The sequence below is a fragment of the Chanos chanos genome, chromosome 5 (assembly GCF_902362185.1).
Source record: "Chanos chanos chromosome 5, fChaCha1.1, whole genome shotgun sequence".
NCBI classification, from domain to species: domain Eukaryota; kingdom Metazoa; phylum Chordata; class Actinopteri; order Gonorynchiformes; family Chanidae; genus Chanos; species Chanos chanos.
Window position 1 is genome coordinate 14927320 of NC_044499.1, and position 12999 is coordinate 14940318.

The 12999-nt window shown below is 40.0% G+C and overlaps 2 protein-coding genes across 2 annotated transcripts in view; one reads left to right on the forward strand and one right to left on the reverse strand.

Moving 5' to 3' along the window:
- Nucleotides 1-482: 482 nt before the first annotated feature.
- Nucleotides 483-6115, reverse strand: btbd2b (BTB (POZ) domain containing 2b). Its single transcript, XM_030775468.1, has 9 exons — nt 5565-6115; nt 5134-5253; nt 4814-4970; nt 4305-4410; nt 3788-3985; nt 3429-3621; nt 3035-3122; nt 2538-2684; nt 483-2240 (listed from the first exon to the last, which is right to left on the reverse strand). Exons 1-9 carry the CDS (start codon nt 6113-6115, stop codon nt 2079-2081), a joined length of 1722 nt encoding a protein of 573 aa, XP_030631328.1. The 3' UTR covers nt 483-2078.
- A 1869-nt stretch (nt 6116-7984) lies between these two features.
- LOC115811681 (protein unc-13 homolog A) overlaps nt 7985-12999 on the forward strand; it is a 36125-nt gene continuing 31110 nt past the window's right edge. The window contains exon 1 of the mRNA XM_030773990.1: nt 7985-8006. Within this exon, the coding sequence (XP_030629850.1) occupies nt 7985-8006 (22 nt within the window). The remainder of the gene's footprint in view (nt 8007-12999) is intronic.

Sequence of the window (12999 nt, forward strand, 5' to 3'; positions counted from 1 at the left end):
GTTTTTTGGAGTGAGGTTTTGTTAGTGGATGAGTGTTGTATGTTTGTCACTAATTACATTTAGATAAATGGTAATGTATATGACAAATCAGAGAGCCTGAGGTACAGTTTGATTCAGTACATTTATAGACAGTGAATGGCAGGTCATCAAAAGTATTCCACATTCACCTCCCTTTTATGAGAGTATTACGTATTGTTGAGGACATCAGGGAATACTGAAGAATAGAGAGGTTACTCACTCCTGTTGTGTTCAGTTTAGGACTGATAGTTCATCAGTCAAGCCGTATCAGTTCATTTTTATTCTTGGCTTAAGTGCAATAAAATGTAAACTTGTCCCATTTATGTCTGTTGATAGTGGATTGATGGCAGTACATTAAAAACAGACCGATGATCTAAAACAGATGTTTAAGTTGACACTGTGACTCACACCACAAAGACATTTTAGTCTGTGTATAACATTCAGATACAAACCATGTTTATTTTTGACTGTACTAGTCATCCAGTCTTAGAAATGCAATCTTTGCTTTCTCTTCAGAACTACACAAAAATAGAGAAGAAAAAGATATTTTGCTGTAGTGCTGAGATTTCAGTTTAAATCTAGTAACATGGCAATGTCAAAATTACAAGCAAATTACAGGAGGCAATTGAGATACATATTAGTAGCACATGTCAGCATAGTTTTTGAGCTTTTAGAGATTAAAAGGGGTTAATGTCCATGAGAAAAGTGAACATCTTTGCAGTAAGACAAATACTTAATTATCCCAAGAAAGATGTAAACCCATCTTTACCAGGTAAGAGACAACATGTCAGAGACCCCTGCAAACCTTTATTAGTAGAAAAAATGATAACAATCTTGATGAAACTTAATAACTATTGTAATAACAACATGTTCCATGAGATGAGTATACTGGCGTGTAGTTATTTTAGATGAAATTAAACATCGCTTTACCTCAACTGCATTGCAGTTAGCCAATTTGTTTTACTTCCCAAATACTCCCTACATAACTGCCACATAACACCTTCATAAGAGCTGCTTACATTCCGTGTGGAACTGAGATATCTATGAAGGTGTTGTGTGGTCCTGAGGCATGGGAGCACTGTAATCTCTCATGGCCAGGGGTGATTTCTCTTATTGTGCTGTGCTTAAGTCGTAACAAGTGCTCCACATTAAGGTCACTGAGGAAGTTTAGAAAATCTGTTTTGTGTGCATGTCAAACTGAACATGACCTTCTACAATCCTTCAATGCTGAGTTATTCCTGAACTGCCAGCAGCTTAGTTTTGACACAATGAGGAGCACTTCTCCCTGAATTTAGATACTTCGTAGAGATGCAGATTAAAAAAAAAAAAATCATACGTGTTTTTCAACCCTCTCCCTGGTCACCTACAAATCCTGCATTCAAAACTGAGTTTGTTTATCTCAATCCTTTGATCAGCTTTGACCACCACAAACATAAACATGTTGGTAGCAGACAGGATCCAGACCCTAACTTGCAGAACAGTCATTGCCCTATTTCTCGAGAAACACAGCAGGTGCTATTTACCTTTCAGCCAAAACTCAATGGCTCAGAATCAGCTTGACATAACTTTACCCTTACCCAGAGTCAAAATGACCAGACCAACACATCAGGCTCTGCTATAGCTGCTAATGACGGCATCAGCCCAAAGACTTACTGTTTCCTCTCTCCATTAAGTAACCACTGTGCATCAGAGCTGCATAAAAAAAACCCATAAGTATTTCTGTATTCATTTAGTAAATTCTCTATTAACAGTCAACACGCTGTACTGCATTAGCTCAATACAGGCGATCTGTATGGAGGTCAATTCTTTACAACCGCCTACTCACTGTCCATAGACAGTCAGTTAGCAGTTATCAGATACACAGAAAACCATCATCTGCTGAGCTTTTAGAGTGTGATTAAAGCAAAGTCTGAAAATGTCTTTCACTATGTAGCATCCTTTAGATAAGAGTATCTTTTTCCATTCAGTGACATGAACAGTCATGCACTTCATTGTGAATGGAGAGGAAACTTGAGTCACTGGTCAGGGGGCTGACCTCAGAGCAGAGAGGTCAAGAGTCACTATGTGTAAAAGATGATCTCGGGGATCTGCCCGTCCTCAACAGATGTGCCGTTGTTGTTGCCTGCTGCGTAGCAGAACGTGAAGCAGGTTTTGGTTCCAGTGCCACATGACTCGTGGGTGACCTTTCTCATTCCTTTAGTGCCGTAATGTGAGTCGGGACCCTGACAGAGAAGAGAACACACCATCACACTCACATACATCGGCAGGACCAGGTCACACAGATGAGCGCCGATATATGACTGCAGGAAATATGACTGGGACTACTGTGGAAATATTAGACATTTCAGATAGTGATCAAACTGAATGAATGTTAATTAGAAGTTCTTTTTTGAGGGTTGACATGGATGTAAATTAAAACTGCAGTGATTGTATTCGTACAACTAATGACTGAACTTTCAGGTTTAATTTAAAGGTCAGTGAGCCTCATTAGATTAATTATGTCAACATAGCTGTCGTACCTTTAAAGTTGCGCATGCTGTGTAGTTCACATTGGGTAGAATCTCTACAGGCTCTTTGAACATGACTCTAAAAGTGCAGGAAGACCCGTCACAGCTGAAACCCGTGTCATTCTGACCCAGAACTGTGTTACTGTCTGTGTGGATGATCTGAAACAGTAAGAGGGACAGAGTTGGCCTTTATAGGCCTACTGGTTTGATTTTCTTAAGGGGTCATACCAGGACACTGTTTACAAGAAACTCTTACAAAGTCCATCACATGAAAATAAACAAAAGGAAGAGGAGATATTAATATTTGCAACTGATGATAACTGGCAACTAAATACAAAGGTACAGACAATATGAAGTCTCTGACTATGCATGTCACACTGAGGCAAATTAACATTCAAGCTTATCTTGCAGAGAATGGTGCGCAGTGTTACAATGGTTTTGAGGATTAAATTTACTTTCTTTATCTGAATATTTGACCATTTTAAACAAATCATTATAATAAAAGAAACCTGTATGTTGACTTGATAGTCTGTGGGTCCATAAATGGATCCATAGAGTCCGAAACCCACCACAAATATACGTCGATTCACAGAAAAACTAAAAAAAAAACAAAGAAAAGACCAGAGAGGATTAGAGAGAGACAGAGAGATTCTTCACCACCACTATTCAGATACAACTACTCTTCAGATCAGCAAAGATACATGGTACTTGGTATTTGAAGGACACATGGAATTTCAAGCCCTGCTCCAAGCCTCTTGCCCCTGTGTCTCACATGGTGTGTGTGGGTGTGTGTATGTGTGGGTGAGTGAGAATTTGGTGTGTATACAGTGGCATCGTGTGTGCTCAAGAGATCAAGTGCTCAATAAAAATTAGTATATAAAGGAGCATATGTTTGCCTCTCACCGGATACGGTCACTAGTTCCGCTGTAGCCCCAGCGACTGGCCACCTGTCCAAATCGTGTGATACTGCACTCTTTCCCCCTCAGGCAGCAGCGTGGCCGGTCTATGAACTCCACGCGTGGCTTAGGGTTCACAGTGAAGTGCAGAAACAAACTGACCACCTCTCTGTCTGTCAGGATACCTGACTGCGCCGGCCCTGGTCCCAGCACACAGACTCATGTCTTATATGAACTTCAGACCTCCAGCTAACTAAAATACCAGTTGCTAAAACTGCTTTTTGTATTTAGATGTTAATGACCATCAGTCCTGACAATGAAAACACATACTGGGGTCATGAAGATGTTATGAGTGAGGTAAAGTACCTGCAGCGAACTCCTCTATAGTCATGAGAGGAAAGCGGATGAGGGAGAGGGCTTTGCCCAGGACACGGCGTTTGTTCTCAGGAGTGGGCTGCAGCTGCTGTCTGTGCGCCTCAGCTTCAGCCCAACGCACTGCAGCCCCAAACAGACGGATCTCTCGCACCCCCAGAGTGTCCCTCTCCAACACTGCCACCAACGTGTCTGAGCGAGAGACACAGACAGGGAGAGAGAGAGAGAGAGAGAGAGAGAAAGAGTGTGTAAAATCACTACACAGCGTATGGGTTTTGATTTTCTTTGTGTAAGGGGTCACTGGAAGACAATGTTTCCAAGTAAGTTTCTCAAAGTCCACCAAATGCCGAAGAGCTATCAATATTTTAGCCAAGCATGGAGAAGATGACATTGCTTAGAAACTCCAGAATATGATAACGTTTGGTATTGCTGACGCTGTGCGGTGCCATTTGAGGACATGATTTGTCACTATGTGAAGCAATGGGTACATGTTAATTCCATGGTGTTGTACCTAGATCAATGTCTGTGAAGCCCTCTGCGGCAAGTGCATCCCCTGTGTTCTTATCAATGTTCTCCAGACACAGACTGGCCAGCTGGGGCTCATCAAAGAGTCGCGCCTGAAGTCAATCAATCAAGCAGTCAATGAACACAAGTGCATCAGACTGTTTTTGACACCAACCTCTAAATGAAACTTTTAACCTTCTTGCAGAATGACACATTCTATAGCTCATCCTTTATGAAACATTTCAAAATAATGTGGCTCCTGAATGCATGTGTCAATATACGTAATAGTGTAACTGTACGGAACATAACAACTACTCGTGATAATATAGCAAAATGAGCATTATTAGACCTCATACCTGGGGGGCAGACCCTGCATCAGCCAGGAATGATAAAAACTCAGACACCTGACACATGTCTGCACAAATCTAACAAAAGGTCTAAACAACAAAAATGTCTAAACCTTTCATGACAGTGTTGAGTAACATGGGTTTCAATAAGATACAAGCATGAACAAACCTGTGTGAGCAACATAAAAGCATTGTCTGCTCGCAGGTTCTTTTTGAGGAATTCCACGCAGTGAGCCTCCAATGCGGGAACAGCGTATTTTTTCGCCGTGTAGAGTGTGGTCATGACAGTTTCAGGCCCTATTTGAACCTCATCTGAGTACAAAAACCTGAAAAAGGAAGAATCTGTAGTCATGGATATGACAACAGGAGTTTGTCTGTCTGTCGTGTCTTCTACAGTGATATCCTCTCATTAGGCTTGACAACATACACAGTGGTGCATATCTAACTCTGAGCACACTTTGTTCATGTACAGATCAGTGAAGATCTTACTTGAGCAAGGCCAGAAAAGCTGCGGGTTCTACATCTGGAAGCTCAATTTCTGTAGACGTTGTTGCCATACCTCCATTAAACATGGCATCAAACACAGCACTCCCAACTGCCAGTACAAATCTTCAAACAAACAAACAAACAAATGTAGCTAAAACACTAACTCTCACATGCAAACACACACACAAAAATAACACACTCTTAATACGAAAAGGCAGAAAAGAGTATGCATATTTTGTTAAATGGTGAATTCCTGAACTCAGTTTCTCAAATATACAGGATTCATACCTTTAGCTCCTATTGCTACTTCTACGATTAGCATGGGTTAGAAAATTGATATTCAAGCTATGTGGCTTCATTAAAATGTTACCGTCCTCTCACATCCAGTAACTGTAGTCTCTTCAAATTTCTTTTAAGTGAAGACCATCATTTACCTATGTGCAGGTATACGCTGAACTCCCATTCCTTTGCCTACTAAGAAATGAACGTCGCTCAGTACTTCGTTGTTAAACAAAAACGCAAATCTCTCCTTCACAGTACTTTTTGTAGCCTGCCAGTTGTACATTGGCTCCCGGTAAACCAAAACCGCGGCTGCAGCAGGGGGTGTAGAAATGGTGGAATGAGTCGGTGGAGCTGGTGTTGCCGATGAAACCGATGTTGTCGACCCTGTCATATTTGAAGCAGCAGCAGTGATAGCACCGCCGACTGCCCCTGTTACCGCAACTCCCTGCGCCGCCGCCTGGGGAACTGAGTTTTGCACATTCGGCTGCGGCCCCGCTGCTACACCGGTGCTTTCAGGGCCACCGGGCCCCGGTTGTGGGTTTGACCGTCTTGTTCCACCCTGAACCCCTCCAGAGGGTCCTGTGGGTGCTCCGTTGCTAGCAGCCAAGGCATACGGACTGTTGCTAGGTTGGCCATTGCCTAAAGGTCCTGGGTTTGAGAAGTTTAAACATGGGACTGTGCCACTGTTGTCTCCTGCTGCCATCTTGAATTCTTTTTCTAGTCAGCAGTTCAGGGTGAAGTAAACACACACACAGCGCACGCACGCGGACGGTTGACACCCGGTAGGTGGAGCTGGCGTACTAGGATTTATTTATTTATTTTATTACGAGATCTTTCAAAAAGAAACGGCTCACAAACACTGTACGAGCAGGGGGCTATTCCAGAAAGCGGGTTTAGTGAAAACTCTGAGTTAGTTAATAACTCAAAGCAAGTAATAAACCTCCTAATAGAAGAGCCTTATGGCTTTGTTTTGCTAGGAGGGTGAAGCCATAGGGCTCTTCTACTAGGAGGTTTACTACTTACTCTGAGTTAATTAACTCTTAGTTTTCACTAAACCCGTTTTCTGGAAGACCTCCCTGATTATGTAAATGCTGTGAAATATCTGCCTTCCGTCATGCACAGGTCAGTAATACCTGTAATTCTATTTCTCTCGTATATTAAGTACAGGCAAGTATGAGTTAAATTTCTAACAGCATTATCCTCATAAACAAGTTGCTGTAATTATTATTATTATTATGTTTTTGTTTTTGTTGTTGTTGTTATTGTCGTCGTCGTTGTTTAGAGTTTCTGTGTGAATTTTTAGAATGTAATACTAAATCACAAACAATAACATGAGCGCAGAACGGTGTGTGCTCTCTCGGACCCACAAAAGCAACTATTATTAAAAAAAAAGTTGAAGTCAATATAAACTGACTAGTTAATAGTATCATCATAATGCAATAATTATTTACCTTCAGACACACAATAAGTTCCTTTTCATTCCACAAATTTGTGTTTTTATATATTTCCTGAAAGCTCAATGGCTATTCGTATGTTTTACTGCCACCCTCCGGACGAAAGGAGAAATGGAGATTGCTGAAACGCTTAACAAGTTTCATGTTCTGAATCATCTCTACACTATGATGAAAACAGATGTTACACCTAATGCTATCAACCAAATAAATGTATTTAAATATGCACTTCTCGTATACAACATCTGTGTGAATTTATATGAGCACGATTTTTCCAGGTAGTTAAGTAAGGTGTCACTTCACATATAAGTCATGCCTTGCTGAAAATAGTTAAAAATGTTTCATGATGGTAAATCTGTTGATTATCTCTTGCTCAAGACGAGCACTGTTGGCATCAGCAAGAAACACACTACTGTTATGAACCTAAATTCAAGGCACACTCGTTGAAACGTAATTAGTTATTCATTACAGAGTTTAGATTTCTCTCAGCTTCTTGAATGCATTTATGTTTATTGAATGAGCGTCTACAGTCATTCACGAAATATTCCCATGCTTTCCTCTCAGTGAGGTAACACATCTTAGTAAGATGTCGCAATGACATCTCCATACAGTATTCTCTCTCTCTCTCTCTCTCTCTCTCTCTCTCTCTCTCTCTCTCTCTCTCTATCTATCTCTCTCTCTCTCCCTCGCTCTCTCTCCCTCTCCCTCTCCCTTTATCTTTTTCTCCGAAGCTCTTTAAGCGTGGGAGGGAGAAAGAAAATCCACCGCGGCGTGGTCAGTTGTCGCGTGGCTCCTGCTGCTTCTCATCACCATGACGTCATGTCATGAGTTGTCCTCACAGAATTGGTGCTGAAACAAGATGGCTGTGCGCTAGAGAGCATAAAAACTAAGGCGAGGCGAGGAAAGAAGTCTGAGGGAAACCCAGTCACGACTAAGGGGATATTACATAGAGCGAGTGTGTTTTCTTGATAACTGCTCCTGTATTCGAGTGAAGAGATGCCTTTGTTTTAAGAGGCGACGGGTGTTACCGTAACACCAAATCAGTGCACGTATTCCGTTCGCGAGTGGAGACTCGGGGAGCAGCAGAGGACAGCTGGCAACGCTCACAGCTATAATAAGAGATGTCACTGCTGTGTGTCGGAGGTAAACGGAGCAAATCTTTCGTGTAATTTTGATACTACCTGATATGTGTTCTTATGTAACATACAACTTACCATGCCGCTTTCCATTTTTTAAAAGGAAAGCCGCACGTGTGTAATTGAATTGAAAGTTTCTGGAATGTGCACATGAAATAATTTGACATTTCAATTTAAATATCTTTTTGACAGCTGTCCTAAAAAATAAAACTGGCTGCAGATAAGGAAACAAAATCAGTCTGGAGTAGACGTGTCTTGAAACTACAGTAAAGTTCTCCCTATTGCTAGTGTGTTATCTTTAACATTTCACTATTATATGATCATTATCACTATAATAACTTCATGCTGCGTTGCTATTTATGTTATTTAAATTTATACTGTTGGAGCGATAGTAGTACAACCAAGCGACACGTACACTTTTTTCAGCTACACAGTTATCACAGTAATAGGTTTTTTTTTAAAAAATATATATTTATTTACATAATCGTCGAGGACATCAAGTCATTCCCTTAATAATGTATTAAGGTAAGCCTGTTTAATTTGTCAAATGTTGTGTGGTTAATATGACTGCGGGAAAGTCTGTGACCTAGAACGGGGGGAGACCTGCTGCACCGTGTTGGTGATGCCCGTCTCCCTCTCTCAGACTCGTGAGGGAATCCTGTTGACGGTTGTGCGCGTGAGGTCGTGTCGAGGATTTGAAATGACATTTCTCGCGCGTTGTAATCAAGTAGATATGTCATAGCCTTAGCATATAAGACACGCTGATTCAAGCAAAGGTAGTATTGTATTTTATCCATATGTGGACGGTCGACGATATGCCGTTAATTCAAACGTGGTCACAAACAAAATGTAAATTGTCAAAATGCTAGTGGTTCATGTGATCATGTCAGGTATGTTATTTTACACAGTCATGTTATGTCACTGATCGGCGTGACCATGACACTGAATGCACTTCTGCGATTTCTCTTACATCATATGCCTGCCTTTCATGGTTCTACTGGAGCTATTTTTATCTGCCTATATATATATATATATATATATATATATATATATATATGTATATATATATATATATTTTTTTTTTTTTTTTTTTTTGCGGCAGGGCTCATTTAAGAAGCATGAAACAATCTTACACATTGCCATCTTTATTTCAAGCAAATGAAAGCCAACACTAATGGATTAACCTCAGTGAAATGCCAAATGAAATTCAAAGATGATCATACTATAGGACTGAGTGATGGAACAAGAGCATGTTACCTGGTTCATTTATATTCAGTTATGTAACAGTTTAAAAATATATACTGGGACATCTACAACACATTTAATGACTGTGACCTTTAATGTTAATGTGCTTTGAAAGATATAACAATGACCAAAACGTTTTTCACCAGGGAGCATTTGCCATGTTGTCTTCCACATTCTTGAAATTCTTAAACTTGATGTTCCATGTCTTCAGTGAATAGAGTCCTACTCCAATAAATTAAAGGGAGTTGTTAAACCAGGGTCAATCTCTCAGGTCAGAGGCAGCGTCCTGAATTCTCCAGTCAGATACAAGAGAGAGCAGGGGTTACAGTCAATGTCATTTTTTATTGCTGTCTTTAAGAGGGTCAAAGGGATGTTAAGTTGAGCGGTGCAGATGGATTTAATACAGAGTGAACCTTGTCCCTAAGGTTACCAGGATCTATCCTGCAATGTACAAAACTCATGGTCATGTTGACTTTCCGTGCCATAAACTCTGGGAAACGGAGTCACAAGACCTGTAGAAATGTAGATCATATGTTTGCTTATCAGGGGTCTTGGTAGAATAGTCAAAGCTCCAGGGGTACTGACTGTTTTGAATGCCTTTGTGTTTAGCTGTACAAGATTAAATAACGAGGTCGTTGAACGAAAGAAAACCAATGTTACTGTTCCCTCCTACACTCTAGCATTTATGTTCCACCCCACTCAGGTGGAGATCTGGGTACATGCATTTTCGTTTGGTTATATGAAAATATTACATAAGATCTTAGGTCTTTGTGTGGCGTTAATGATGTAATCCCTTTGTTCACTTCTATTAATTTCATCTACAGACTCCACAGCAGAACCAGCACATTAGAGCACATTCAGGCAAACTGTTAATCACAGCATATTATGAAAAGCTCAAAGTTAAAAGCTTAGATTGGAGCTAATGGCATTTGTCCACAAATCATCCTTTCAATATTTCATCCAGGATGGCTCATATGAAAGGCAAATTGGTGTTGTTACAGTATTTTTGTTTCTTATGTTTTGGCTACACATCACTGATGACTTTCTTTCTTTCTCTCTTTTTTTTTGTTTTTTGGTAGAGGTTAAGCCTGATACAGACAACAGTCACTACAGTTTGCTTGAGTGCTGTAAGGCTGTGCTGTGGTTTTAGGTCTGGTTGTCATTCCTCATTGGGGTTCTACCTCATAACTGAAGGTCCTGCTCATTGATTACAATGTGTTGTTTGTGGGCAGCAGTCCCTGACCTAAATTATTTATACAGTCAGTGATTTATGATTTTGGGCTATTATTAAGCATTAGTTTCCTGTGTTCTGCAATCCAATTTCTTTTTCATTGATCTCTTTCATGTATTGATATATTACAGGGGCTGTTTTTAACTCGTCTAAATGAAACACAATACGACTGAGTTGTTTTTCCCCCTCTCCTATAACTCAATCTGAGCTTGAAGTCTAGTGAAATGGATTGCTTTTTTTTCTCCCAGGTTGTCCCAATGTTGTACAGTTGACTTGGCCAGCAGCATACTCTGTGTGTCTCTGCACAAAAAGCTAAAAGGAATGCTCTTCTGGATAGGGTTTAAGAGAGTTTGTATTAGACTGCACTGACGTGGCATACACCTTTTACTTCATCGCTGTGTTATTTCTGTTTGTATATTGATTTGCCCAACCGCTGTGGCGCTGATGCATAAGGATGCATAAGTGAAGCAAGACATGTGAATATAAAATATCTTCTATGAATCGTCATTTCTAATGTGTTTCTTACACTCTTTGTGAAAAAGTAATTATAGATTCTTTTCTCTCTATTGGTTTGCTTATGATTTATTTAAAAAAAAACACATTTATAGGTCATGCATTGGTGGATTTGTACTTTACCTCATTCCTTATATTTCTAAAACAGTATACAAGAGGAACAGAAACATTCTGTATAACATAAAATCTAATTCATGATGGTTTCTTTACCTTGGTAACAGCAAGAGCGGTGAGGAGAGTGATCGTGGCATGAAAAGTAAATGGTCTTGAAAGTAAATTGATGATGGAGTTATCAGTATTTCAGCGTTTAAAGGCCCTCTGAAGTCACGGCCTGATGTCTGAGCCACTTTGCTCTGGCACTCTGCCAAAGTGCTGGCATGGGAGTTTTTGTTGGCTTTCTCACAATGAAATATTTATAATGCTGCCCAAGATAGAAGCCTTTCCAATGCTTCCTCTCTACTTTTAACCACTTTTTACATACAGAAGGATGACACACAGACACTCACACATGCTCTCTCATACACACACACACACACACACACACACACACACACACACACACACACCTGCTATATTAGGAACAGTAAGTATGGAAAAGACATGGATGGAAATGAGGATGAAAATGAAAGGAAATGAACAGTAAAGAGTAAGAGCACTGAGGGAACCATTAAGTGCTGACCATCCTGTGATCATTCTTCTTAATGATCTCAGCCACAGTTTGGCTAATGGTGGTGAATGGCCACATGGCCGCACAGCTGTGATTGTCTTATACCCGGGAGGCATTTTCCTATGGATCTGATTAGAAAGAAGAGAGCCAGAATAGCCTGAAATTATATAGGGAATTCAGAGTAAGGTCATTTCTGTTCAGTCAGTGCATTTTAAGATGTGAGAGTAATCCAAAATTTATGTGTGTGTGTGTGTGTGTGTGTGTGTGTGTGTGTGTGTGTGTGTGTGTATGTGTGGGTTGGGGAAAGGGGGTGTTGGGACTCAGTGGTTCTATATTGACAGATTAAGAAATATCAATGTGTGTGTGTGTTTTTTTTTTTAGTGAAAATACTATCAATAGTCACTACTTCAGGCTCATGCTTACCTAGACAGTTGTGGGTGAAATCTGATAAGAGCTTTTAGCAACTGAAAAAAGATGGTCTGAATCATCACAGACTTGGTGACACAGCCTATGCCAATGGAGAAAAGCTGCACAAAAGTAATGACCAAGTAATATGTACTACAAGTTTATGTATATGTAGTCTACAACACTGTGAATCTTCTGTCTTTGAAGTTATGTTGTAAGAGTGAGAAGATGGTGGTCATTTAATCTTCATTAATTTTTTTTCATGTGTGTGTTTGTGTGTATGTGTGTGTGCCTATGAAGCAATGGACTGGAAATGCTTTGGGTAGTAAAACTTTACTTCATTTAGTGCTTAGGTTTATTTCCTGATGACAATAGAGGCCATGGAGTGGAAATATGTGACTTTGAATCACCCTTCAGTACTTTTCCCTCCAAACAATCAGGCCTCTCTGAAATGGTTATAGCATGAGAGACACTAATGCCCATACCTTTTTCTCGTCACATAGCAAAATGTAAACCCATTTTAGCTTCATAACAATACTTGTGAATGACAGTTTCAGCTTATTTATTTATTAAATATCAAATACTCTAGAATGTTGTTTTAATCTAAGCCTTCTCTTATAGTGGTATTAATGGGCATTGATCCGAACAAAGAAAAATATCCCAGTTCATCACTCACCTTTCTGCTGGAATCCAGTTTTAGAGAACAGCGATGTCTGCTGCTCAGTCTTTCTCTCTGCACCTCTAACTTTAGAGCTACATCTGCTGTATAGTGTTAATAACAGTGCAGTGTTATAAATGCACAGTGTTAGTCTTTCTGTTCCTTATAAGACTCGATTTATTTCTCTTTCATTCTGTGTCTAATGTAATTCTTTAGTTTGCTGTAGCATAAATATTTGCAAGTACTGGCTGTGTCTGTAAAGTACATTTACATATGCCTTG

Excerpts from the sequence above, each read along its gene's own strand:
- btbd2b (XM_030775468.1), bottom strand. The coding sequence starts at position 6,115 with ATGGCAGCAGGAGACAACAGTGGCACAGTCCCATGTTTAAACTTCTCA. Across the intron at positions 4,971-5,133 it reads GCTTTTCTGGCCTTGCTCAA|GTTTTTGTACTCAGATGAGG; the intron begins GTAAGATCTTCA and ends TTCCTTTTTCAG. Across the intron at positions 2,685-3,034 it reads ACTATCAAGTCAACATACAG|ATCATCCACACAGACAGTAA; the intron begins GTTTCTTTTATT and ends TTACTGTTTCAG.